This window comes from Danio rerio, chromosome 5, assembly GCF_052040795.2.
Source record: "Danio rerio strain M-AB ecotype USA chromosome 5, GRCz13ab, whole genome shotgun sequence".
Classification (NCBI taxonomy): domain Eukaryota; kingdom Metazoa; phylum Chordata; class Actinopteri; order Cypriniformes; family Danionidae; genus Danio; species Danio rerio.
In genome coordinates this window covers 32,833,303-32,861,228 of record NC_141025.1, presented here as the reverse complement: position 1 = coordinate 32,861,228, position 27,926 = coordinate 32,833,303, and the positions used below count along the sequence as shown (strand labels likewise).

Genomic DNA, 27,926 nt, shown 5'->3' with positions numbered 1-27,926 from the left:
GGCGTTGGGGATTTTTCAAACCTCAGGAAACGGGAAAGGCAAGGCAACTTCTTCCATAAAAAACTACCGGTAACTCGAGAGCCGTCAAGCCTCCCAGCTGACAGACAGCCACCTGTATCTTCTTCCAGCACACAAGTTGTACTCTATTTGAATGTTTCCTTTGTTTGCGCTCTCAGATTCAGTTGGGAGTCTGGATATGTTTTTTAGTTTCACTAAATCAAGCGCCGCGTGAGCGTGAGCCAAGAAGCTCGAGCGAGGATTCGGTTAGTCTGAGCATCAGCGCTCAGAACACTCTTTCACAATGTCGGGTGTGACGCTACAGGTAAGAAACAAAACAGATATATTTATAACACAGCCTTATTGATACGCTTAAGTTACGGAATTTACTGTGATAAACGGAACTATTTGGAGATCAAACAAGTCATAAAAGGCAGCAGTCAAGCCGTTAACGTTCATACGCTCTTGTGTTTACATTTCACTGAGCGCCTCAACGTTTTTGATTCACTTTTACGTGAAGCACTCACAAGACAGTACGGTTATTCTAGCAATAGTGAAACTATTATACAGCTTAAATGTCCAAAAAGATAAGCTAGTTACACAAATACAGTATTTTATGACGTCATTTTTACACTTGCCATTGTTTTGTTGCTTTTTATAGAAGTTTTTCGTCTTCAAGTGAAACAATTAAATTTCGCTTCAGATTTTCAGGTTGAACGGGTTTGACAGCTTTCTCTTATGCCATTCACCAGAGGCTTTATCCTAAGTGAAGTTATGTATAAGAAGTAACAAGTAACATTTATTTCTTTTGTGGTTTAAAGTAGTTGAACGTGTCTGTTTTTTATTTTCAAAATGCAGTCTGCCTGTATTCCCAGATTAATTGCTGTTAGGAATGTCTAGTTGAAAGTATCAGACCAAATCTACAGTAGTAGACAGTTTGTTGAATGTCCTGTTTTTATTATATCTTAATTACAAGGATTGCGTCATATATGCATTATAGATTAAGTATAGGCTTTTTATTAATGTGTCAGATTATCACAATATAGGAAAACCTGCCCTCTATAGGTGTCAAAGAGAGATGCAGTGTGAAAGTAGCCTTTACTGCTACTTCATACATGGTAGTAATGTATAGGGTTACTACCTTTTATTTAACTCTTTTAAACCACTGAATTCGAAGTATGTAAATGTTAAGGCCTTATTTCTGAAATATATGTTACCACATTTTGGTGCTACTTCTCTGGATTGGAAATTCAGCTCTTATTTATAACCCTAGTTTCACATTTTATGATTTTGCTTACAGAAAACTCCACTTTATTCATGTATGAATAATGCCATGCGAATGCACAGTTGACAATTGGTTAGTGTAATGAAATGACCTATTTTCTTAAGGGGATAGTTCACTCCAAATGTTATTTTCAGTCATTCAAATTTGTGTGTTTACTATTCTTAGTAATTATAGCTTATATTTATAGATTTTTTTTAGAATATCATGTTTGTCCATGTAACTTTTGATTACTTCTGTTCACTTCAGGCTTAAAATATTAGTTTGATTACATTTACTAAAAATTTACTAAAATATGGTGTTGTGCATTGATTTCATATCCTTTGTTTTTGATAATGCATTTATTAAGTCATTAAACACAGAATCTATAAAGAATTGATTCTGTTCTGTTTTTTTATTTTGTTTATAGGGCTATAGGATTAAAAACATTAAATTCCTTAGAATATCTGCTCTTTGTCCCCTCTAAATTATATGTATCCTTGTCTGCAAAATAATTATAAGTTGTTGGATTAAAAAAGGGGGTATGTATAGTTTTGGTTTTAATGTAATAAATAATTTAGCAAATACATTTATTAATTGAGTTAAATTTCACATTTTTGGAAGAAAGCCTTTATTACTTTATTCATTACACTTTTTCCAAGTTTGTAATGATAAACTCAAAACCGCAATGCTTTCCGAGAATATTATCATACAATAAAAATCATATCATTAAATCCTATAAATAATAAGTAAATAATAAATAAATAAATAAGCAAATAATGAATTACCAGTTTCAGATATAAATCTTCATTAATGTTCTCCTGAAGAAAAAAAGTTAAATGCATTTAGGATGGCAGTTTTCATTTTTGTGTAAATCTACCCTTTTTCATCAGTGTCTCTTATGCTTCCCTTGAACTGATATGAAGATGTCATTGTTTCATTAAAAGTCCTCTGTAAACACAGTTGTAACTTTTTCAATGCCTTTTCAATGTCCCGAAAACCACAGAGCAGCGCTCTTCGAGGTCTGGCTGAAGGGGACCTGATGGACCCTGAGTTTCAGCAGCGTGTAGAGGATGCGATTGCTCTTCTCCGGCAGGAGATCCAACGCGAGCTGAAGATCAAAGAGGCGGCCGAGCGTCTACGCCGAGCAGTGACCAACCGCAAGAGTGCTGCTGATGTGGATGGTCAGCTTAGAGCCTCCAGCCGCAAGCTCGAGCAGCTCCACTGGGAGCTCCAGGAGCTTAATGCACGTGCTATGGCTACACAGAAGGAGAATGTGATGGGTAAGACAAGGAGTGATCATGCTTTGATATATATATATATATATATATATATATATATATATATATATATATTAGGGGTGTCACGATTTCGATTTTTTATCGAAATCGATCGAAATTTATGCTCAATTTCGATTATCGAATCAAAAAATAGAATCGTCGATGCTGCCACGCCCCCATGTCACGTCAGCTTGTCTTGCCAAGTGGGAAAAAACAGGCTTGTTGAAGTGCTTGTTAAACTGCAGAACCAAGAGACCCGTCGACAGAACTTAAACCCTCTCCTCTTTCAATGAAGTCGCCGGTGTGTAAGCATTTTGGATTTCCAGTGAGTTATGTTGACAACGTTTATGTTGTTGACAAAAAAAACACAGTTTTGCAAGCTCTGCTATGTACGTATTGGGGTTCGTCCGATAGACAACACCGGCATCGCGATCCTCCGCCCGCCCTCGTTGCAAATCCGCTCGCGAAAAGTACACACTCAGGCCCTGTTTACACTGTCTTTGTTTTTAAATGGCATTTTAGAACGACAACGATTTGATATCCACAGTGGCGTGTAGCATTTCTGAGCAGCCCTCCTTCCTCTCTACCTCTGACACACACACACACACAAACACAGACACACACACACAGCCATGGGCTCGAGACAGCGCGTTCAGGCAGTCAGAGGATCAGTAGACTGCTTCAATCTTTCACTCACTTGTACTTAGTCATTTTAGCGAACACCTCAGATACTGTTGGCTGGTTCCTGTTGGCTGTGCGTCTTTTTTACCGACGCCATTATAACAACACAGATCACTGCCTATTCACGAGTCCCGCAGAAAAAGTGATTGACAGGTGGTAATTATGTGTGTAACTTGCCTTTATTCATTTACTGTATGATTTGTTTATGGGTAAAACAAAGACCATTCAGGTCAGGTAGTTTAAATGGTAGGCTACAAATAATTAATTGGTCATTAATTAATTAATTATTCATAATCGAAAATCGAATCGAATCGTGCCTTTAGAATCGAAAATGTAATCGAATCAAGGATTTGGAAGATCGTGACACCCTTATATATATATATATATATATATATATATATATATATATATATATATATATATATATATATATATAATTTATTTTTTTTAGATAAAAGTTAGTTAAATTGTTAAGCTTTTTTCCTAATTATTTAACTTTGTTATTTACATTTGGCTAATTATTATAGTTTTTTGGGGCTTTTGTTATAGGGCTGCACAAATCTGTCAATAAAGCTGCTTCAGTAAACAGTAAACTGGGCAACAGTAAACCTCCAGCATGTGTATTCAGATGAGAGTCAGATCAATTCTATGTGTTTGTATTTATATGTTTATTAGATGCATTAAGTCAGTGAAATAAATCTGCTTATTCACCAAGTAAAAAAAAAATGGTTTATTAAAATAATCCTGCAGGATGATACCTGTTACACACACAGAGTGCATGTGTAAGAGACTGTGTCTCAAGTCTTCTCAACAGACAGTTTTATACCCATCAGTGCACGTACACTCACATTTGTGCCAAACTCCTGGAAAGATGCATTTCTGGTGGGAAAGAAAAGAACTTGTGGTTTTCTAACTCCTGACTAGGAGTGCTACAATGTGTCATGCTTTGGCCTTGGCCTGTACCAAACTGCTTCTCTCTGCATTCTACAAAACCTGTTGTTCATTAAAAATGTAATCTCTATACATAATATATATATATAGTAGGTAGTGCTGTCGCCTCACAGCAAGAAGGTCGCTGGTTCGAGCTTCGGTAGGTCAGTTAGCATTTCTGTGTGGAGTCTGAAGGTTGTCCCTGTGTTCATGTGGGTTTCCTTCGGGTGCTCCGGTTTCCCCCACAAGTCCAAAGACATGCACTATAGGTGAATTGGGTAAACTAAATTGTCTGTTGTGTATGTGTGTGAATGAGTGTTTGGGTGTTTCCCAGTACTGGGTTGCAGCTGGAAGGGCATCTGCTGTAAGAGTATTCCACTGTGGTGACCACTGATTAATAAAAAATATACATGTATTTATTAATACATTAATACATATTATATAAACACACACTTACACACACAAAAAACTATAAAAGATAAGTAAATAGTGATGATAAATGAATTATAACATAGTAAAATAAATTAATAATGATATTTTTATCAATGCTGAAAACCGGTGAATATTTTTGTGATAATAAATAATAAAACCTTATAATTAACAGCATTTTTACTTGATTGAAATTCTTTGTTACATTTTAAAATATCTTGACTATATTATGTGTGCTTGCTGAAAATGTTTTTGACTCATGTCTTTTACAGTCTAAAATAAATCAGTTACTTGCACATCTTGTTTTCTCAGATGATGCCACCTCCCCAGACCCGTGCCATTGGGAAGAAGTCACGTCACCCTTGGGCAGTCATGTCCGTACACTGAAAAAACAGCTTACCATGGAGCTCAAAGTGAAGCAAGGAGCTGAGAACATTATCCAGACTTACACAAACAGTTCTGTCAAGGTGAGGATTTCCCCCCCAAGGGCCTTTTTATTGACCTGCTGTGCATCTCGGAAATAATTAACTCTCCTTTATTCCTCTGTGTATTTAAATCAGTTTTGGATGCTGCCAAATGGCTATGAAATATGATAATAAGCACACAAAGGAGGTCTTGAGGCCCCTCCCCCCGACCCTCATCTTTTATAACCCTTTTAAAGTGACGTCCTATAACCTCTAGCTAGCCATGAGTGTATTTTCCACTTATTCTTTGAGTCCCAGACACTGCTCTTATAATGCTGCGGCGTCTGGCACAGAACACAGTGTGCTGGCAGCACTGTGATTTATGTCTGTGCTGGATTCAGACAGCTTGAGTACCGAGCTTTGATCTCTCTCACACACACACTCACAAGCGCACACTAAAACATCAGCACCTTGGAGTCTGTGGAGGAAGAGCTTGCTGGTACTGATTCGGTTTCTCCTGTCCTGGGCCTGGCGACAGCAGCAGCCCATGTGACTTTGCTCCAACCAATACCAACGCATTCATGTTTGGGCCAGCCAGCAGCAGCAGCAGTTAGAGGTGGCGAACTCCTGTAGAAGAGAATCTGTAAACGGAGGGAGAGAGAGAGACGGGGAGAAGGAACAAATGAGAAAAGGGGAGGGGAGTAGTGAGTGAATGAGCGAGTGAGTGAGCGTTCAGGATGCAAGGACAGTAGAACAATAAGAAGAAAGAATGGTGTGGCTTCTCGGATGCTGATTCGTGATCAGCGTTCTGTGGGAGAAACTGACGAGAGCATGTCTGAGGACGGAGAGACGAACGCATCAGGAGGAAATGTCTGATGGGGGTCAAGGAAGAGCAAGGGGATGTCATTCAGCTATCTGAAAGTTCACAAAACATGACAGATGACCTCTTGAGCTGCATTGAGAGGGGGAGAGCGCTATGGACGGTATAGTTTCCTTTTTTCCCCATTACCTCCTGATTATTGTTTTTTTTTGTAGGTTTCAGAAAAGTCATGTTTCATGTTGAAATGTTGTTTACATTTGTGGGTTGGGACTCTATGAGAAACCATGTTGGGACATCATGATCATTGAGCCCGTTGTTTTCATTTTGCATAATGTGTTGGCTGGACTTGAGGATTTCTTGCTCTTTTTTTTTGTATTTATTTATTTATTTATTTATTTTTTGCAATACTATGAGTGTAACGTCACGGCTCATAAAGCTCTGAGATGAAAACTGCACAGTCAGTGTTTGATGTTTGGGTGTGGTGAACACCTGGCTGCTTCTCGTGAGGAGGAAGAGGAGAGTTTAATGAAAACCGCTGCACTTATGACCTGTTGGTCTTGTGGGAGTTTATCTTTTTGAAGAAGCTCAATGTGTGTGTTGTTTCTGTTTGAAAAATATCATTAAAGTAGCTCTTCAACAAATTCAAACCCTTAAAAAAAACGGAAAGTCTTAAATTCATAGTCATTACCCATGGGACGGACGTAAAAGTTGCATTCTCTGGGAAAAAAAAGTTGAATCATCTTTTGTATTTTTTTTTGTTTTGTATTTTCTGTTTTGTATTTTTTTTTTTGTTTTAGCAAAGCAAATATGGAAATATCTGTAAATCAAGATTCACTTACTAAAGATGCAAAATGAAGAAATCCCGGTCACACTTTACAATAAGATTTACATGCATATTTATTAAAAGGGGAAGAATAACCTATTTGTGACTTGTGTAAGAATATTTTGATGATAAAACATATTTTAAAAGAATGTGTATTTTTTTTAATGATATTGGAGAATAGAGGAAATATTTGAAGTGAAATGTTTGAAAAGGCAATTTTAGAATATTTATCTTTAATCAAGCTCTTTTAAATTTTGTTGCTATTTGTATGATTTTTTTTGTACAATGTATGTTAAGAAACTGATATGACAGTATGTTATATATTGTATATTTAGTATATGTTTTGCCATTAAAATAGACCATGCTGCTGATATGGCATTAAAACATAAATGCATAAATTACAATAAGGTTTCATTAGTTAATGTATTTACTAATATGAACTAATTATGAACAATACTTGTACAACATTCATTAATTATAGTACAGCATTTACTAATGGATTATAAACATCCAAAATCATCCTTGTTAACATTAACGCACCAAGAGTTGACATGAACTAACAATGAACAATTGTATTTTCATTAACTAACGCTAACTAACATAAATCAATACTGTAATGAATGCATTGTTCAGTGGTTGTTAATGTTTGTAAATGCATTAACTAAAACAACTTTATTGTAAAGTGTTACCAAAATTCCCTTGTTTTTTGAGAAATGAAATAAAATTAAGTGATTATTGACTTAAAACAAGAACAAATCTCCAATTAAAATTAATCCATCTAATCCAAATCGTTTTCTTAGCCAATTGCCTTTTTTTAATAGCTTTTTTTATAAACTTAAATCATTTTGATTTTCACAGAAAAAAAGAGTTCTTATCTAAAGTAATTTCACTGCAAGTAAATGCATTTTGATCTAAGAATCTTTCAATATTTACACTGGAAAGCAAGACCAACACATGGTCTCGGCTCTTCATTCAGACTTTTTTGCTGTGGGATAAGAATTTACAGTAGATGAAATTTCCATTCATTAAAAGGGTCTTAATGTCTTGAATTTCAACAAAATTTTAAGCCTTAAAGTATTATATTCACTGTAATATTGTGTTTTATTTCTTATAATTTTAAACCGGTCTTAATTTTCCCTGTCCAAGTAAAGCTACCCAATTGGGCTTACATCCAGTCTATCCATCTCAGTAAAGTCAGGGAAAGAAAACTAAAATCATTTACACAATTTCTCATGATAATAACAAAGCAATATATTGCTTTACGTCATCTTTCATTCACACAAAAACTATTTGCAGAAGTCAGGGCAAGTAGACATCAAATTTATAAATAGGCATGAAACTTAAGGTTTTATAACAGAAATGAATTGGTTAAATAGAAGTTATACTCAATCAATTTGAACCAAAAGCCAACAAATATATTATATTTGATTGCTTTTGTAATTGCCTCCACGATAAGTATACTTTTAACAATGTTTAACTTGTCATTTGAGAAATAATTACATTTTGTTATTGTTGCAAGCAAAAAAAAATCCATTGACCCAGCCAGGCCATTAGACAAAATTCTTGTTGTTTAGCTCTTAAAAAGTCTCAAATTTGACTTGATGAAACCTGCAGATACCTTGATTAAATGTTCGAGAGCAAAGTTATTCAAACCTCAAGCTATTGTGTGTGTGTGTGTTTACTCGTTCAATTTTGATTCTCAAATCCCAAAATAAATCTTCAGTCTCTGCTTTTTCAGTTGAAGCACAATAAAATTTATTGGACTTCATCTCCCATCCACTAATCAACACAAGAAGCTTTGTATTTTGTTATTTGATAAGATCAGAAAAGTAAAAACACAAAGTACTTTTGGATTGGCTTTTTGGATTAGTGTCTTACCAAAATGGAAAATTGTTCAACATGGGTTTTTTTATTAAATAGTTGTATTGTTATTTTATTATTGTTGTTATTTTAAGTACCAATCATAAACATCAGGGGAGAAAAATCTGGAAATTGTGTTGTGGGAACATTCATATTTATAATATAATATTATTAATTAAAAATTATAATGATAACATAATAAAGTAATATAACTATCATATAGTTTAAAAATAAAATATAGTAATAATAATAATAAAGTTATCATTTTTTTATTCTCTATTTTTTCTTCGCAGTTTCTATTTGTCAGACTAAGTCTTCACTGTTTGTTCTAATGCAAATCCAAGCTACAAAGTACAATCTCTTTTTATCGACTCTCTTGTCACTTCTCAGGATCGGAAGATGTTGTCCACAGCCCAGCAGATGCTGCAGGATAGTCGGACGAAAATCGAGCTGCTCCGCATGCAGATTGTCAAAGTCACACAGGCCAGAGAGGGAGAGAGAGAGACCACACAGCAAGAAGGTAAGCAAACCGTTTCAGTCATTGAAGAGAATGCATACAATCATGATAATTACACAAACACATTAAAGTGTGCTGCAGGAAGGTCACACGTTCCTGGTAGCAAAACATCAGCTTCACCCATAAAAAGAGATTGTTGTTTGTATAAAAAGTGGATCAATTTGCTGAGGATATAATTCTATAGTTTTGGATTCAAGCTTAAATGTCAGCTTTGCATTAGGGTGACCTTTTAGCATTGCGCTTGGGTGTGGTTTTCGTTGTAGGTTGTTTTCATCCCTTGCACAATATGTGAATGCTTTTGTAATGAAGTAGCTCTCACTAGACACTCTGGAAGCAAGTGGCATGAAAATGCAGAATTCAATAGTTCCCCCATTTTACTGATGTTATCTACACTGTTGATTAAACTTTCGTTGTGCTATCTTACTAGTGCAGATCTGATTACTTGGTGTTTGTACAGTGTTTATTCAGTGTTTATTTATGTTATTTATTTAGATTTGAACTGTTAATTTTGTGTGTGCATTAAAGAAACTATTTATTTAGTGTAATGTTTGAAACGTAAACTGTAATGAAAGTTATAAATGTTTTTAAATGCTTATCATTAATAAACTTGTATTAATTGTTAGGTGCAATGATGGGTTTCTTTTGCTAAATGCAGGTTTGTTTTGCAGGTCGCCCTTCTGAAACAATCAGTCCTCTCGAGCTGCGGGTGGAGGAGCTCAGGCACCATCTAAGGATTGAGGCAGCTGTGGCAGAAGGTGCCAAAAATGTGGTGAAGCAGCTTGGTGTCCGTAAAGTGCAAGACCGACGTGCTCTAGCGGAAGTAAGTGCTTGCATTGTTTTGCGATGGAAAAGCTTTTCAGAAACCAACAGACATGCTTGATGGTTTCTGAATGCTTTGTATGCGGGGACTTACAGATTGTTCAGTCCAGACTGTTTCTGTACTGTACATTATGCTACTGGCATTTTAATACACTGATGTAATTAAAAAAAATGTTCATTCTACAATTTAAAACGGTGAATTTTGTATTTTTCATACAACCTGATGTTTATTTCAGTTTCAGCCCAACAAGACTGTAAAAACAACTTTAGTTTTATTCTTGCTTTCCATGTGCCGGTTTACTGCTGTCTGTCATGGGATGTATACACTCACCATGAATCATCTGTGTCATTCTGTGATTATTCAGATCAGTTGAGATTTCAAAGAAATCACAATATAATGAATAAATCTCTGAGAAGAACTGACTGTCTTTAGAAAAGTAAATGTTGTATTTCCTGCACATCTTGCCTGTGGATAATGCATCTTCTTCATAAGTGCCTGGAAGTGCAGGAAACCCTATTGACCTCATTCTATTGTTTTAGAACTTCCGATTCAGTCGCCTTTGGGAAAAATGACTAGGAATAATGAACGGCAGAAAACGGTCAAACTACTTGCTCTACAAACAAATGTTTGCATTACTATACAGACCAAGTAGATTAATATAATAAGAAAAAATCAGTTTGCAACATCAAACAGCGAAACAAGCAGTTTTTAATGTCTAAAAATGAATGGAAGTGAATGAGACCAGAAGTCTCGAGCCAGAAGATTGGCAGTTGGCAGAGAGTAATTTTGCATCTCCTTCAGCTTGTCTGCTGTTTTGTTCCGATGTTATATGTGTACAGACCTGTTTGTGTTTGCTTCAGATTTTGAAATCATACAGTCTAATTTCGAGGAAAAACTGAACATGCTGGCTGCATCATCGTTTGAATCTTGATTAAAATGCAGTAAAGATCTCCTAAAGTGTATCGATGCATTTTTGCAAAAACAACTTACAAAAGAAGAGGCTGTCTTTCTGGCAGATTGTTTTTTTAACTGCGCTGCTGCATTTGATTTAACTGCAGTACATGCACTAATCATGGGCTAATTTTAATTTTTAGGTGAAATAACCCTTTGATTTTTTTTTTTTTTTTTTATCTCACCATAATTTGTCAAACTAGGTTCAGTCAGCACCTTTTAAACTACTTAAATACAATAATATGTATAGAATTATTTTATTCTATAAAAATGATTATCAAAATCATTATTTGAAATGCCACTTTAGATATAGGGATGTCTCAATCAGAAACCCCATCCGATACTTTTATAATACATTTTTTTTTTTTTAAAAGAAGAAAGAAAAGGGAAGAAACAGATATAGGATGTTCCCTGTTTTTTATTTAATTCACCTTATTTTAACTTTCAACAATTCTGCCAACAGAGCATTTCTGTGAGGGAGCTGGAACAATCAAGTAATAAATAACATCAATTCTTCACTTTTGAACTTTAGTGCAACAGTAAATGAAAAAAAAAATTTACATAAAAACAAATAGCACCTTAACTTAAAATACCGGCAAAAAATCCCAAGTTTACATATCTCACAGTTTGCTATGACATTGTTGTCGCCATCAACTTTATAATGCCTCCAGACCGCTGACATACTCGCACTTTCTGCATCAAGCTGTTACCGTGTTTTACTTTGCTGGCCACGTGATTGGAACATCCCTAATTAGATACGTTTGAAATGTAATTTGATGAGGATGCCAAAATGGGAAAACTCTTATCAGATTGCTACTCATTTTCATGGGTCAGACCAGGAAGTACTTTTGGAAGTATTTTGATTCATTCTTGAGAACTGCTTAGAAGGGCAGTATTGTTCAGCCAAGGGTTTTTGACCTCGAAGCAGCACACAGTTTGTCACCTAAGATGAGTCCACTGAAAGGGATAAAGGGATAAAGTGAGAAGATTGCGCTCTAACACAGCTCAGATAATTTCAACGGCAGTCATCATCTCTCCTTTTTCTTTGCCTTTTTACGTTTGACATTTTATAAGAGCCCACTTACAAGCATTAGATTTGTTTATCAGCCCATTCTCTTTTTCCTCTTCTCATTCATAACATCAACATGTCATCCTTAGAGTTTATATCTAATACCTAAAATCTGCCTCTCAATGGCCTTGTTTTATTGCGCCATCATTCAGAGAGGTAGCTGAGTGTTTGCAGAGTCTCTTCTATATTTGTGAGCAGGGTTTTTTTTTCTTTTCATTGTCCAGGCTCAGGCCCGTTTGCAGGAATCCTCTCAAAAACTGGACCTGTTGCGTTTGTCTCTGGAGCAGCAGCTTGGAGAACTTCCCCAAGACCATCCCAAACGAGCTGCCATTAAAGAAGAGCTGACAGTAGGTTCCTCTCCTGGTATTGGGTTGCAAAGGGAACGCCTGCGCTCTTCATCTTCAGCATCCTCTTCTCTCTTTAAACCAGCCAGCCTGACAGGTACTGACACAGATTTAGAAGGAATGTTATAGTGGCTAAATGATATTTCACCATAAATTAGCAAGTAGAGTCTTGCTGGTAAGACTGAAGACCCTGTTGAGAGTCTTAACTCCGGCATTAAGAGCATACTAAACTGCATCACAGTGTGTGATGTATCAGGTGAATAAGGCCTTCCAGCAGTGGTGCAGAGTTACCATCCATAAAAGACGTTTAGTTTAGGTGGTGTATGTTGCAGTAGAGAAGCACCATCAATGACACCCCTGGCCTAAACCATACTCTGTTTATCTCTCTCCTATTTGGTGTGTGGGTTTTATTTAAAAGCTGTTCTACATGGCTTCTTTGGCATCGTATTGTCTCGTATTGTATTTGTGAAATTTCAGTGTTTTGAATGAAATGTTGACTATATTTAAAGAAATACTATTGTTAATTTTTTTAATAAAGATATGTTAAGTCAATGAAATAGTACAGTAATTTTAATTATTGCAAAATGTGTGTTTTTTAAAAAAAAAAAGCTTTGTTATTCATTAAATGAGCCAAACAAAAATATATATTTGTTTCAACAATAAAATTAAGCAAGTGGCCACAGCCTTATCACCCTGCAGACCACGTTCGGTTGCTCATTGAAGCTAAGCAGGGCTCAGCCTGGTTAGTACCTGGATGAGAGACCACTGTTGTGGCATTAGTGAGGCCAGCACGGGGTGCTCAACCTCTGGTCTGTGTGGGTCCTAATGCCCCAATACAGTGACAGGGACACTATACTGTCAGAGGTCTCATGAAATAAAATTGTTTAGATTTTAGTATCAGTATTGTTAGTTTAAGATATCTATAAGCTAGTGTGCACCAAAACTGTGACAATTCACATTTAGAAGATAAGGAACGGATATAAACATGTAAAGCTTGTATTTGTCAATTCCACCTAAATAAATCAACAGTTTTATTCAGATCACCTCATATTTAGGATTCTTATCAAATCATAACCAATTTAATGCTCTTTAGTATCTGACATGCCCCACCCCCTTCAAGACGCTTGTCTGTGATGTTTGCTTTTCATTTGATGTGCTTGAGCTCAACCAATCTCACTGGCAGAAGCGGTGGTAATTAAAATTAAACACTATTGGCTATTTTTAAAAAAGGGGAGAAGCTACACTATTTCCCACTGTCTCTTCGTGTTTCGGTTGAGATTATGTCTAACATCGAATAAAAATGCATATTTCAAAGCACTTCACAGGACCTTAAAATCAAGGTTCTGACACTTTTTGGTCATTTAAAAAAATCCAGCGGGACTTCTTGTAAAGAGCAGAGTTAAATTTCTGGTGTCCTTGCCAAATTTCCAAATTTCACATTTTTAGTGTGAGGTACAGATGATTATTCAAGTTCACATCAGCACAAATTATGATTTGGTTTTTCATTAGCTGTTGTTTTTTTTAGTAGGTGTAGTTGATTATATTTAATACACGTGATATATTATTATTAGTTATATATTTTTTTCAGCCCAGATTATCAGAAGTATTGAAATTGTTGTATCGGAAAGGTATCTGGATCAGCCGCATTTTTGTATATTTTTAATACAGTGGTGATGAATAAATGTAACTAATCTGTGTGTGATGTTTGTGCATGTTGTTTTGTTGACGCGTTTTGTCTTGTGTATGGCTGTTGGATTGTGTATAATTGTGCGTGCATTTGTTTTCAGGGCGATTGGAGGTCAGGTTGATGGGTTGTCAGGACCTGCTGGAGTCAGTTCCAGGCCGCTGTCGTGTAAGCAACATGTCCTCCGCTCCTGGAAGTCCATCTGACTCCAAATCACTAAGAATGAGAACAGGCCTTTCCACTCGCAGCACCAACGGCAAGACCACCAAGACTGATGAACTGTCATGTGAGTTTCTCACGGGCAGCAGGGTGAAAAATAATAGATTTCATAATAATAGTTTTTTTTTTAAAAATGGTGAAAACTTTTATTTTGTTGTCCAAATATTTTTTTTAAATGTATAAAGCAAATGTTATTGCAGTAATTATTATAAAGCCATTCAATTTATCTTTTTTTTTTTTTTTTTATATTCACATGCACTTTTATTTTTCTAATCAAAATAACTAGGGGTGTAACCGATCACGGTTGATCTGTGATTCATACAGAACACAACCCACAGTTTGGAACACAAGTGGCCCTCGGATTTAGATTAATCTTGAATTTGTAACTATCACAGAGGCAGATCTCCTCTTGAGTCATTCACATCAAATGTATGAAAGAATTTATGCTTTCCTGTAAAATATAATGATGACAGAAGGTGGGTTATTCGGAATGTGGTGGTTGTCATTAAAAGTGTTTTTCTGTTACTAGTTTAGCCTGCATTAATGTATTCAGTGTAAGCCATTTGAATAATCATCAAACAATTAGGATCTCAACACCCAAGCAACATAAATGATAATTGATGATGATTTGCATACGTTTATTAATTCTTCGAATCGCTGCATTCAAATCTGAAACCGTAAAAGTCCAAAAAGAGATTCAGTCTTTAGTGTTTTGAGTTGGTTAGTTAGTTACAAATGGTCAAATAACACAGCAGTACTAGGATAGCAATTTATAGTTTAGATAAAACCACTGATGTTTATGATAAAGATCCAAATCATCTTCATATGCATCTAATGATGCTCAAAAATGAAAGTTGTTTGCAGCAATTACATTATTTACCCAATATGTGGCGACAACCAGTCATCAAAAATATGCCACTGAATAATTCTTTAAAAATGATCCATCTAGCAATGAAACGAAGTTTTATGAGTGAATAACTGAATCATTTATTGACAATGAGACTAATAATAAATATGAATTGTTCAAACTGTATTGTTAGATTTTTTTCTGATTATTTCTTCATTATATTTTTAATAAAATTACAGGTTCCAAGTTCTGTTTGTTAAAACCAAAAGTTTCCAGCAGTGCTGCTTTTGTAATAAATGGAAAGCAAATTACATTTTTCTCCAACGTGAGATTTTGTGATCGGTTACACCACTAACCACTAACTAACCACTTAAAACAATACTTCTTCTGTGACATTTGAAAGTGGTTAAATCTCAGTACGTTACAGATCCCATTTACACCTGAACTTATCATAGCCCACTTATGACCAAATTACCAAAAGTGTATTCTATAAACAAGGGCCAAAATTAAAGTCATAGCTTTATTTAGCAATATTCAACTTGTTCAATCAAGAAGCACTGAGACGCGCATCACAGAAAATACCTTCACAAATGATGTTTTATGAGAACTTTTGATTGATTTTATTTTTACTTTGTTCTTGAGAATCAAACAATTTTATGGAAATAGTTTTGAAAAAAATTCAAGTGGTTTTATAAGTTTGATGCTTAATTTTTTTAATCTTATTTCTCTCAGCTGAAATCAGTGCTGTGTTGAAGGTGGATAACAAGATCGTTGGTCGCACACATTGGCGGCCGCTGAGTAAGGATGCCTGGAACCAGAGCTTTAGCATCGAGCTGGAGCGGGTCAGTGCCAGCAAATTCTACTGCATATTTCATAGACGCATCTAGTAAATAAATAAGAGTTTTGAATTCAGTTAAGGAGCTCACCCTTAATGCATGGCATAATGTCAAAGTCCTGAGTGCTTTTACAGCATGCAATTCACAGCTGTCAATCATCCCAGGCAACACTTGCCACATCTGTTTTATGGAAAGTGCCCATGATGGTCATCGGCTAAAGGCTTTTCCTCACCTTCATTAATGCAGCTTAACTTCCATAGTGCAATCAGGCACGTCCAGAGTAATCCAGACTAATCCTTCAACATTACTGTAATCTTTTGCTCACCCCTTGGACACAGACAGTCAGTGTGAATCCTGGCCAAGTCAAACCGCATCTTTTTCCAAGCTGATTCAGCTGTCCCGGCAGAGAATGAGAACTTATTTCATTATTTCTGAAATAGTGTTGCAGTTTGTCTGACAAAGCCTGGCCTTCACATCTGTTTGATGAATGGGGAAGCAGTTTGCTGTATCTGTGCTGGAGGCTTTGATCATTTTTGATTTCAGGTTGCTTTTCTGACTTCTCACTACTACTGTGCACATTATTTAAAGGGATAGTTCACACCAAACTTAAAATTCTGTTGTTTATCCACTCTTTTGTTCTTCCAACCCTTTTTCTCTCTTCTGTCGAACACAAATTTAACATATTTTGAAGCAATCTGTAACCAATTTTTTTTCATAGTATTTGTTTTTTCTTTTTTTATACTTAGTTTTTATTGATTATTTAGGAATATATAACCAGTGGAAACAAAACAAACAAACCAGCAAACAAAAAATAATAATACATAAATGCATACATGCATATACCGTATACACAAATACATCCATTCCATGCATGTATATCTATATACATACATACATATATGAAGATATTAAATAACCTAATCTAAAGAATAATTAAATAAAATTATTAACAAATAAAATGTAATAAAAGTTTGCCATACATATTCCAACAGTGATGCATAACCTCTAGAATTATGTAAATGTTCAGTTATAGATAATTATATTGTCGTTGTGGAGAAAGCCAGCTATTTACTCCATTTCTTTTCAAAAATCTCTAATTGTAGTCGAAGTGCATGTCGTTTTTCTCCATTTTCTCAACTTCTGCTATAATTTTGAACCATTCATCTTTAGTTGGTGGCTCTTCTCTATAACATTTCCGGGTTCTAGCTTTTTTACTTGTTACCAAAAATATCTTAAATGCATATCTTTCCTCCTTTTTTAAGTTTAATAGGAATATCTCCCAAATAAAGTACTTCAAATGATCTAGGAATATGAAGATCAAAAATATCATTAATGGCAGATTGCACAGTTTCCCAAAAACTGTTCATTCTTGAGCACTGCCAGAATACATGCACATGATGTGCCTCTTCTACCCCACAGTTCCTCCAACAAAGATGAGTAGACCCATACTGTAATGATTTACTTCTTTCGGCTTTTCGGCTTTCTTCAAAATATCTTCTTTTGTGTTTGACAGAATAAAGTTTTATAACCACAAAAAAGGGGAGTAAATACAGTTTTTTTGGTGGACTATCCCTCTAATCAAATTTATTTTTCACATTTATTTAATTGAAAGTGAATGTAACAACATTTAAAAACGATTTGTCTCAAATTCTTGAATTAATACATTTTTTTGTCTATACATCAAAGAAGACTGTGGTGTAGGGCTGGGAAATTAATCAAAGTAATCAAAATATAAAAATAAATCAATAAAATAATCGTTCATTAATCACAGTCGAGTTAAAATGTTCAATTAATCGTCGGCGCCAGTGGTGTTGTGGTTAGTGCGTCGACACATGCACTCCGGTGCTCACGGCAACACAAGTTCGATTCCGCCTTTGCAATCCTTCCCCTCTCTCTGCTTCCAATGCTTTCCTGTCAATTCTCTCTACTTTTCCTATCCAAAATAAAGGTGAAAACCCCGAAAAAATAATTATTAAAAAATATAAATAGAAAAATGTTTTATTAATCGAAATTTTGAATTTAGGCCAAATAGCCCAGCCCTACTGTGGTGAAATATATTCTATAAGCAAATATTTCTTCCCGACCTAAAACTTGAATGTTAATCAATTTGAGCACAATTAAGAGGTATAATTAATATCTAATCAGATTTTTTATTATTTTGTTTTGCTACTCGCATAACTTTGGCTCCTGTAGTCTCGAGAACTGGAGATTGCTGTGTATTGGCGAGACTGGAGGTCCCTGTGTGCCGTGAAGTTCCTGCGTTTGGAAGACTTTCTAGACAACCAGAGGCACGGCATGTGTCTTTATCTGGAGCCGCAGGGCACACTGTTCACAGAGGTGAGAGAAGCTCTCAACACCTTCATCCTAGTGTCAAATCGTACGTGGTGTGCTTACTGTGTACAGCTGCTCTCTGTTTCTTTTAGACTTCGTAAATTCACTTAAAGCTTGAAAACCTAATGCATATACAGCTGTTTATGGTGTGGTTTGCTATCAGGTGAGATTCATCAATCCTGTCATTGAGCGGCATCCTAAACTACAACGACAGAAGAGGATTTTCCCTAAAGAAAAAGGTGGGCTTGACCTCTTCATGTTTTATCCAGTGTGATCCTCACAGAGGGTCTGCTACTTTTCTCCTACTACAGCAAAATAAACTCATAAAGGTTTGGAACTAGGGATGCAATGATTATAGATTTTGGTTGTACGATTATAGTCTGAGCAATATCATTTTCACAGTTATCACGATTATTATGAATTCAATAATTTCAAAACACTACTAGTTTAGAAAATCACATGAAAACTCCTATTTTAAAGTGTTATTTATTGCTGCAGCAACGCAGTGGCGCAGTAGGTAGTGCTGTCGCCTCACAGCAAGAAGGTCGCTCGTTCGATCCTCGACTCAGTTGGCGTTTCTGTGTGGAGTTTGCATGTTCTCCCTGTGTTCGCGTGCTCCGATTTACCACAGTCCAAAGACTTGTGGTACAGGTGAATTGGGTAGCTAAATTGTCCATAATGTATGAGTGTGTGTGTGGATGTTTCCCAGAGATGGGTTGCGGCTGGAAGGGCATCCGCTGTGTAAAAAATGTGCTAGATAAGTTGGTGGTTCATTCCGCTGTGGCGACCCCGGATTAATAAAGGGACTAAGCCGACAAGAAAATGAATGAATTTATTGCTGCTCAGTAACAGAATATTACAGCACAAAATAATAATAAAAAAAAAAACAATAGTCAATTTCTCTTCTGACTTAAAAAAAAGTAAATAAAAAAAAAGTTTTTGGCATTTAAACATAAGTACAACACTGAAAATAAATGACAGAACAGAGAATAAAAAATGTCTGTCTAATGTAAATCTAAGCTACATATTAGCTAAGTATTTCCCTTTTAAAGAGAACAAATGTAGTCAAAGACTGCTGAACTACTGTTTGAAAGGCACTTTTGATCAACTATATTATGAACTTGTTTGGTATTTTTTATTTTAATTTTATTTTTCTCTTTGAGTAGAAATGTGAATATTCCATACAAAGTATGAAGCTGAACGGTCAGTTCTTGTCACGTGACTCGCTGTGCGCTTGCCCCATTCTTTTAACTAGGTGCGCCTGGAAAGTGTGAACATGTTGTACTGCATGCACGCCGCCCCCAATATGCACGCAAGAAAAAAAATAACGAGCTTGTACGCACAAAAGACGTGACATGTGAATGGTCCTTAGTTAATACCCTCAGCCATGGTTAATCCAGTGTGAGTGCGTATTAGCCTCGATGTACAGTTGGAACTTTAAACTAGTGCACAGTTGCCTTAACTTTGTCTATTTGCAGCAGTTTTGTTCTGTGCACGTGGTGTTGAGAGGCCTTTATTATTAATTAACTGTGACGAATTAAAGCACAGCTAATAGTGAAATCCGTTAAACATTGCATCTTTTTTTGGAACCATTTGAGTTTAAACTATCTCTTTAACATGACCCGTTTGGTTATTTAAAATAAAACAAAAATTGTAAAAAACGATTTGGGAGTAATTTGTCATATTAGTTGTATATTAAAGTTGCCTTGCAGTTGTATATTTTATCCCTTAACGCTTCTAATTGGTTTTTGGCTTTATAATGGCTTTTATATATAGAATTAAACATTAATCTCTTAAAAATTGTCAATTAATTTGTTCAAAGTTCCGCTTTAAGAATGTGATGAAGTCCTTAAACATCAACGGCACCATACATGAAATCTAAAGCTCAGATGAGTGGGAATTTCAGAGGCAATGTTATGTAAATCTTTAAAAATGATTGTGTATAAGTATATGATGTAAAATACATGCAAGATTCTTTGATCAAAACTTGTCAACACAGATGGATAATTCAGGGCACTCAAAGATAAATATTGCATTTCCCAGCTTTAGGATGATTTCAGTAAACACTGCTTAAAGGAATTAGAAGAGAAAAAGAGAAGATTATGCTTTAAAGCTCTGTGTGAAAAACCAGAAAGAGATGTAAGCGGTTTGGAGAAAAGCAGAAGAGCACTTCACAACTGTGCTGTGTCAGAATGTTTTATAATACTGCACTCATTTATTCATTTTCTTTTAGGCTAAGTCTCTTTATTAATCAGGGGTCGCCACATCGGTATAAACCACCAACTTATCCAGCATATGTTTTACGCATCGGATGCCCTTCCAGCTGCAACCCAACATTAAGAAACTCCCATAGCCTCTTGCATTTACACACATACACTACAGTCAATTTAGCTTATTCAATTCACCTATAGTGCATGTCTTTAGACTTTGGGGGAAACCGGAGCACCTGGAGGAAACCCACACAAACCTACTGGGCCACCGTGCTGCTCCATAATACAGCATAATGCAAAGAAAAAGAAAAATCAGGAGGAACAGATCGCTGCTAATGGACTGAAAAGAGATTTTAATCACGCATGCTTCGAGACCAATGTCGCATTAAAACACAAATTATTATAATATTTTCTTGATGAATGAAAATACATGCAATAAAGCTAAATTATTCAATTATTCATTAGTACTATTATTACTATCATAATACTATTATTATATTGAATGGATTAGTTTCAGTCATAAATGAAGTGTAAACCTAAATGAAAGCTCCAAAGTTTGATCCATCAAAACGGTCATGCATTTTATCTGTCGCTCTCATCTGCAAGTAATATTAATAGCCTTTGACTGGTGTCGACTGAATTGGCGTATTGAGCATATTATATTGGCAACTTTAAGCATATTGATAACCTCAGACGTAAACGATTTTAAGATAAGTTCTTACATTGGTTCTGTTTTCTTTCTCTCAGGGAAGAATTTCTTACGGGCAGCACAGATGAATATGAATTTCGCAACTTGGGGGCGTCTGATGATGAGTGTGTTACCCCCCTGTAACAGCACCATTACGGCCCTCAGCCCTCCGCTGCCTGGCTCAGAGCCGCTGTCTCCTCCATCTGTGTCCACACCACCCTCCACAGGGTGAGATGCACAGCTTTAGTCCAGCCAGATGTGGAAATTTATTTGTAACGTTGGGCTTTTGCATTCATGGCAATAATCTGTGTAGACTAAAGAGTAATTCTGTCTGTTTGCTGTGGCTGTTTATCACAGAGACTCAGCAGTTGTTAAACTGAATTTCAGCGAGGAACGGCCCACCAAGCCTCCGCGCCTTCACTTGGCGCAGAACCCTTCAGCTGATGAATCACTTTCTGGGGTTTGTTTTGTGGACAAACACTTGCTTTTTAATTTGTAGGGTTTCTTTTTATTGCTGTGGTCGAGTTAAAGTGGTAATTATGTGTTTTGGGACTGTCTGCCAGACTCCTGCCAGAGTAAACTCCACTGAGGACCGCCGAGTTCTCCAAGCCAGGCCTGCGTCCCAGCCTACACCTCAGTAAGGCCGGATGATATTTATTAGAGCTTTATTATTTAAGGTTTTAAAATATTCTTAACCTTAAGCCCTAAAAATTCGCTTTAATTTACATTTTTTTTCTTCGCAAAGTCAATCCAAAGTACACATCCTTGCAAAGAACACTTCATTTTTTTATCTTTTGTAAGTGATCAAATGTGTTTATATTAGTTTTACCTGAAATTGTGGGAGTTTTATAATCATGTTGTCATCGAGTCTGTGACTGGTGCATTATTCCTTGTGAGAAACAGCAGCCTGCTTTAGATCTGACACATTCTAGATAAACTAATTGGTGCAAACAATTAATCAAAAGAACACATGCAAGCTGCACATTATATGTTTACAATCGAAGAGTACACTTTGGCTTTAAGGGTGGTGAATATCAGTCCGTCACAGATCATTTGCCATTTTCTCTATTTGTCATGTTCTCTGAAACTATATCCTGTTTCACAGGAGGAAAGAAGGGATGCAGATGGAGGACTTTAATTGCATTTCTGTTTTAGGAAGAGGGCACTTTGGAAAGGTAAACCTGCAGATGTCCTTCTGTACTGTAATTGAATCATTGTGGATAGTGCCGATGTCTTAGTGTCATTCGTGTCTCTCTGAAGGTCCTTCTGGCTGAATTCAAGAGGACTGGGAAACTTTATGCCATCAAAGCCTTGAAAAAAGGGGATGTTGTGACCCGGGATGAAGTGGACAGGTGATGTTTGCATAGTAGATTTTCCTTTTGTTTGTTTGTTTTCTAAAGAAATCAAATTGAACCTATTGTTTAAATGAATCCTTTAGTAAATCACTTGCCACAACTCAAGGGAATTTTCGTGTCATTTATCAATGACAAGCCTCAACTGCATGGGTACCAGCATAAAAACAAATTGGCAAACTTTTCTTTATTTGTATTAAAGAAATCCTGTAAAATATGGAGGTTATTATTTTAAATATTGCACATTACTACAATGTGCTGTACTAATAGATTTCTGTTTATTTTAAATTTTAAAGAAAATGAAATTGAAACTTTATTGTCTTAATAATATTATTATGTCATCCATTTTTCACGTGCTATAAATCTGTATACATGATCTAGGGTTGCCTTTTCTATATATATTTATTGGGGTTGCTTGAAAAGAATAATTTTGTTTGTAGATTCCAGTAAACCCTGCTTTAGTGAACACTTCTAACTCTCTTTATAAAGTGAATTCATTTGTTTCTAATCCTAGTTTAATGTGTGAAAAGAGGATTTTTGAGACCATCAATGCGTCCCGACATCCTTTCCTGGTGAACCTGTACGGCTGCTTCCAGACGCCTGACCATGTGTGTTTTGTGATGGAATATTCTCCTGGAGGAGACCTGATGACCCACATCCACAACAACATCTTCTCTGAACGCCAGGCCAGGTACACGCACACACACACACACACACACACACACACACACACACACACACACACACACACTTTAATTACGCAGCATTTACATAAGTAATTACGTAAGTTTACATAAGTGCTACTTTTTTCCATTTGCTCTCAGATGCACATGCTGTTTTTAGCACTGTGTATTTTTAGCAGTGACACGTGCCTATGGACGTAACTGTAAACCGTGGTTTTTCTTCTGTCAGGTTTTATTCTGCTTGTGTATTACTGGGCCTGGAGTTTCTGCACCAAAACCGGATTGTCTATAGGTAATTATTTTTACATTTCCAGATTATATGCATATAGGGTGTGATATAGGGCTGTGATATTTGCAAAAAAATATGTTGTATTTTTGCCTTTATTTTATTTTTTTTTATAACTGTAAATTAACATTTTACTGAATGTGTTTCTGTGCTGTACTTGGGCTGGTTTCGACCAGTTATTTTCAGCTCTGAATTTTCAGCTGCTGAAAAAGAGAAAAGTTGCTGTAATACGAGTCGACGAAAATGATAAATGAAAAAGATAATGGTGGCAAGCCTGCCTTGTTTTATTTTAGAAATGAAGCAAGTGAGTGTCTTAGTGGATGGATTCAGTGATTGCATAATTTGATTCAGCGTTGTGCTGAGACGAACACTGAGTATGCTAACATGGACACCAATTTAAATGTGATTAAAACAATACTCTGATTAAGAGTCTACCATGTAAACAGCATTTTTTATTTTATTTATTTATTTTTTTTGAGTAATGCAGCATTATCGAACTAAACAGAAATCAAATTAAGGGTGCTCTCACATCTGTAGTTCAGTTCATTTGGTCCGGACCAAGAGCAACAAATGATACATTGTAGCATTTTCTGCCATTTTTGGGTCCTTTTTGCACACTGATTGCTTTGTTCCGAACCAGTTGAAAAGAACCAAAATGCAGCCATGTGACAAAACCCATATCACTCATTGGCCAGATATTATTGAATGCATTTCTTAAACTGCTTTTCAGTTGGTCAGAATTAACGTGCGGAAAAATGCCAATGGAAGTCCCACAAGTAAACAAACCGGCAGATACAAAATGACGCTTTTTACTATGAAGGAATGACTGCACTGGCTGATTGTATCCCTGGTCATAGTATACTATGCTCAATGGACTTGCTTTTATTTTTTAAACTGTGGTAATGAAATCAGTATCACATTTGTGATTCCCCTCGCGTTAGAATTCAGGGAAATTAAATTCTTGCTTGCCTACTATTATTTAGCATTATCATCTATAGATGTATTTAGCTTTCATAACTCAAATTAAAGTGTTATTCCAATAGTCTTTATCACTGTATCTTCAATTGCTTGTTGGACAGAGTTACTGTAAAACATTATACAGTCAGTTTGAAGATTTCTGGTATTATCATAGATGATGAATATCACACACCCAGCCCCTATGCATGTGTGAAATCATGCATGTTGGCTCATACTTTTACTCTTTCCTCATTTTAGGGATCTTAAGCTGGATAATCTGTTAATGGACTCTGATGGCTTTGTGAGAATTGCAGATTTTGGACTTTGCAAAGAAGGTTTGGACATTTGAAAACTTTCTTTCTCTGAAAAAAATGTAATGCTGAATTGCTGAAATGCTGCTATCTTTCAGGTATGGGATATGGAGATCGTACATCAACCTTTTGTGGCACCCCAGAGTTTCTAGCTCCAGAGGTTTTGACAGACAGCAATTACACCCGTGCAGTGGACTGGTGGGGTCTGGGTGTGCTCATCTATGAGATGCTCGTTGGAGAGGTCAGTCTTGCTGCTCGGACTCTTACTACAGCAGCATCACTATAAGACCCCGCTTATACAGAAATGGACAAAATTGTTGGTACCCTTCAATTTACTCCAGACCAGCTTTATTAGTTAGCCTTTTATAAACTTCGGTTGAACCACAATTCCAAAGCAATATCTCATGTTGTTTCTCTCCCTTCAGTGAAAAGGTATCAACAATTTTGCCCGTTTCTATATGCTATCATGATCTGTGTTTTTGGCAATCTAATCACAAGTGGGTGGCACTTCTTACCCCTCTCTTTCAGCTCCCCACACTTACCTGTTGATACTTTCTACTGTTCTGTCTATTAAAAGGTGTTTGTGAACCTATTTTTTATAAAAAAAAATTTGTTATAAAATTTTAGACTTGTGCAAGGCTAAATACTATGGATTTTTTTTCGAATATCCCAGTTTGAAAAGATTTTCATATGACCTATTAAATTTTATTAAAAATTTAATGTGTTTAATAATACAATAATAGTTTTGTTTGAATTTGTTTTATTAATTATCAAGTATATTTATTCACAAACACTATAACCCTTACCAAGAATAGAAGAAAAAAATCGCTGTCAATTACTTCAATTTACAATAATAATAATTTAATTAAAAAAAATGTAGGCCAGGTCAGTATCCTCAGCAGTAAATAAATGGAGAACTTTTAAGCAAATGTTGCTTTAAGGTCAGTAATTAAATGTTATTTTAAAATAAAGTTTTAATGAGATGGATTGTTGGTGATTGTACATTGCTTTATTTGCACATCTTTTATGCGATAATCTAGTCTTGTGCATGAAGTTAATTAGCATTTTTTGGATGGAAACATAGCTACTGCATTGCAACTGAAATCTGCAGAAAGGTAGTCATGTCTGTCATAAAATTGCATACATTTTTGGAATATATTTTCATAATGCATATTTTTCTTATAAAAAAACTAATATATATATATATATATATATATATATATATATATATATATATATATATATATATATATATATATATATATATATATATATAAAAACATCAATACAGATCAATATTTTAAGACTTTTTTTTTTGTAAACATGAAAATGTAAACCGATGTTTTAGTATACTGTCAACATGCTTCTCTCTTTAAAATGCTCTATGAATTTATGTTTTACGTTTTTACTGCAAATGTCACATCCATAACTCTAGAATTGCTCTTCAATATAAGCCAATATTAAATTAAACAAGTTTGAGATCTGAAATGGGTAATGTAATGGGTTATTGCACTATAAAAACATCCTGTATGTCAAAACATCAAGAGAATTTTGATCTCCGTTCAAAAGCAAACAAACAGAAAAGGCAACCAACAGTAGTGAACAGTAGTGTTTGTGTGTATCCTCTTATGGCCGCCAGTCTCCATTCCCTGGTGATGATGAAGAGGAGGTGTTTGACAGCATAGTGAATGATGAAGTGCGCTACCCCAGGTTTATGTCTCCAGAGTCAGTCTCCGTTATCCAAAAGGTAACAGCTCATCCTTCTCAATGAAGTAAGCAAATTAAATTCAGTCTGACTCTCTATCGCTTTTAATGGCAGCTGCTGCAGAAGAACTCTGAAAAACGACTCGGGGCAGGAGAGCAAGATGCCAACGAAGTCAAGAAACACCGTTTTTTCCAGGTGACCGTCAATAACAGAGTCATTTTTGTCCACTTTTTGTGAAGCTTCTCTTCTTTTCTAAAAAAATCGTTCCTCTCCTCAGGGCATTGACTGGGAGGCTCTGCTGGCCAAAAGAGTCAAACCTCCATTCCTGCCGTCAATTAAAACAGCAGCGGACGTCAGTAACTTTGACGAGGAGTTTACACGCCTCAAGCCTGTCCTGACTCCTCCACAGACGCCGTTCTTCCTTAGCGCCGAGCAGCAGGAGTTCTTTGCGGACTTCGACTTCTCTGCCCTGCACTGACTTCCGCTCCATTACACTCGGATGGGGTTGTGACATATCAAATCTCTTCTTCCTTTTTCTCTCTGTCTTCTTCGTCCAGATATTCTGTCACTTGAGTTGCGCAGTCAAATCAAGTGAAGCTGGCCCCGTCTCACCCTTTAAAAGCTGCTGCTTGTGAATCTGGCTGCACATGTGCGCTTGCGCTCCAAAGACGGTCCAGACCGGACGTTAAAACCAAGAGGAAACCATACGATCAGCACTGTGAGTAAACTCAAATCTGCTCAGCTTTTAAACTGCCCACCCTTGGCATTCACACATGCAGTAATAAGTGATATTTTGGGGTTCCACTGCTAATGGTGTGCAGAAACACCAGTGTTGATTTTCGCTCTGACCAGCTGTAAAATAGAGAAGTCTTCCTGTTACACTGAACTTTGATGCCAAAATATACTTGCACTGTCGCCGAACAGATAATGATTGTCAGATTGAGACGGTTGTGCTGTCTGCTTTGGTTGTTTTTAAGGATTTCTGATGTCGCGCTGATCTGAGTGATACATCTTAAGCTCCTTAACTTCCCGATTGTAACTGTCGAAGTGTGTGCTAATGCAAATTCCTCCACGCTCAGTCTATGCGATGTACGTTCATGTTAAAGCCTCGCATTTTGATCTCTGGCTGTCCCTAATCTGGATTTGATTTAGGATTGGTGCCCCAGATAGACGTTGCTCCTTGAAAATTTTTTTTTTTGGGGACTTGTTCTCAACTTTCCACTGTACTTACAGACGTCTTGTGACTTTTAGCGACGACTTTCTCTTTAAAGCCCTCCTCTGGACTAATCTAGGACTGTTGAATTAGACTAAGCATATTCTACTTAATGTCTTAGCATGATACGGTTAGCACATTCAGTCACTTAAGAAGTCCAAACGCATCATGTATCATAGAAGCTGATTTGTTATTTAACGTGTTTGTCTGTGTTTTACTTTCGACGACCGCCATCAGAACACCATCCTATCATTGTTAATGTGGTTTACTACTGATAATGTACACTGTGAACAAAATGACACTAAAAAATCTATTTAAAGGAAACTTTTCATTTCTATGAGCTACATGAAGGATAAATAAATATCTATGGAACTGAAGGGGATGAATGTATTTTCAGAAATAAAATACAACGTGACCA

General features: G+C 36.0%; 1 protein-coding gene and 1 long non-coding RNA gene across 4 annotated transcripts; one reads left to right on the top strand and one right to left on the bottom strand.

Moving 5' to 3' along the window:
* The first annotated feature begins 21 nt into the window (after nt 1-21).
* pkn3 (protein kinase N3) lies at nt 22-27,926 on the top strand. Of its 3 annotated transcripts, XM_087253593.1 has the most exons (23): nt 22-69; nt 177-322; nt 2,265-2,541; nt 4,891-5,045; nt 8,876-9,005; nt 9,671-9,822; nt 12,067-12,283; nt 13,974-14,156; nt 15,669-15,778; nt 17,966-18,109; nt 18,267-18,342; nt 21,061-21,229; nt 21,359-21,461; nt 21,565-21,638; nt 22,107-22,176; nt 22,262-22,353; nt 22,868-23,044; nt 23,266-23,328; nt 24,538-24,614; nt 24,689-24,831; nt 26,230-26,337; nt 26,410-26,490; nt 26,573-27,926. In XM_087253593.1, exons 2-23 carry the CDS (start codon nt 302-304, stop codon nt 26,771-26,773), a joined length of 2,823 nt encoding a protein of 940 aa, XP_087109719.1. In that variant the 5' UTR covers nt 22-69; nt 177-301; the 3' UTR covers nt 26,774-27,926. The 3 variants fall into 3 exon arrangements, with proteins under 3 accessions (XP_087109719.1, XP_087109718.1, XP_087109720.1); XM_087253592.1 differs by having other exon boundaries at nt 22-322; XM_087253594.1 differs by having other exon boundaries at nt 22-322; nt 4,891-5,965.
* On the bottom strand, nt 10,926-13,512 carry LOC147844019 (uncharacterized). The gene is made up of 2 exons (XR_015491316.1): nt 11,533-13,512; nt 10,926-11,403 (listed from the first exon to the last, which is right to left on the bottom strand). It is a non-coding gene; the product is annotated as an uncharacterized LOC147844019 (long non-coding RNA).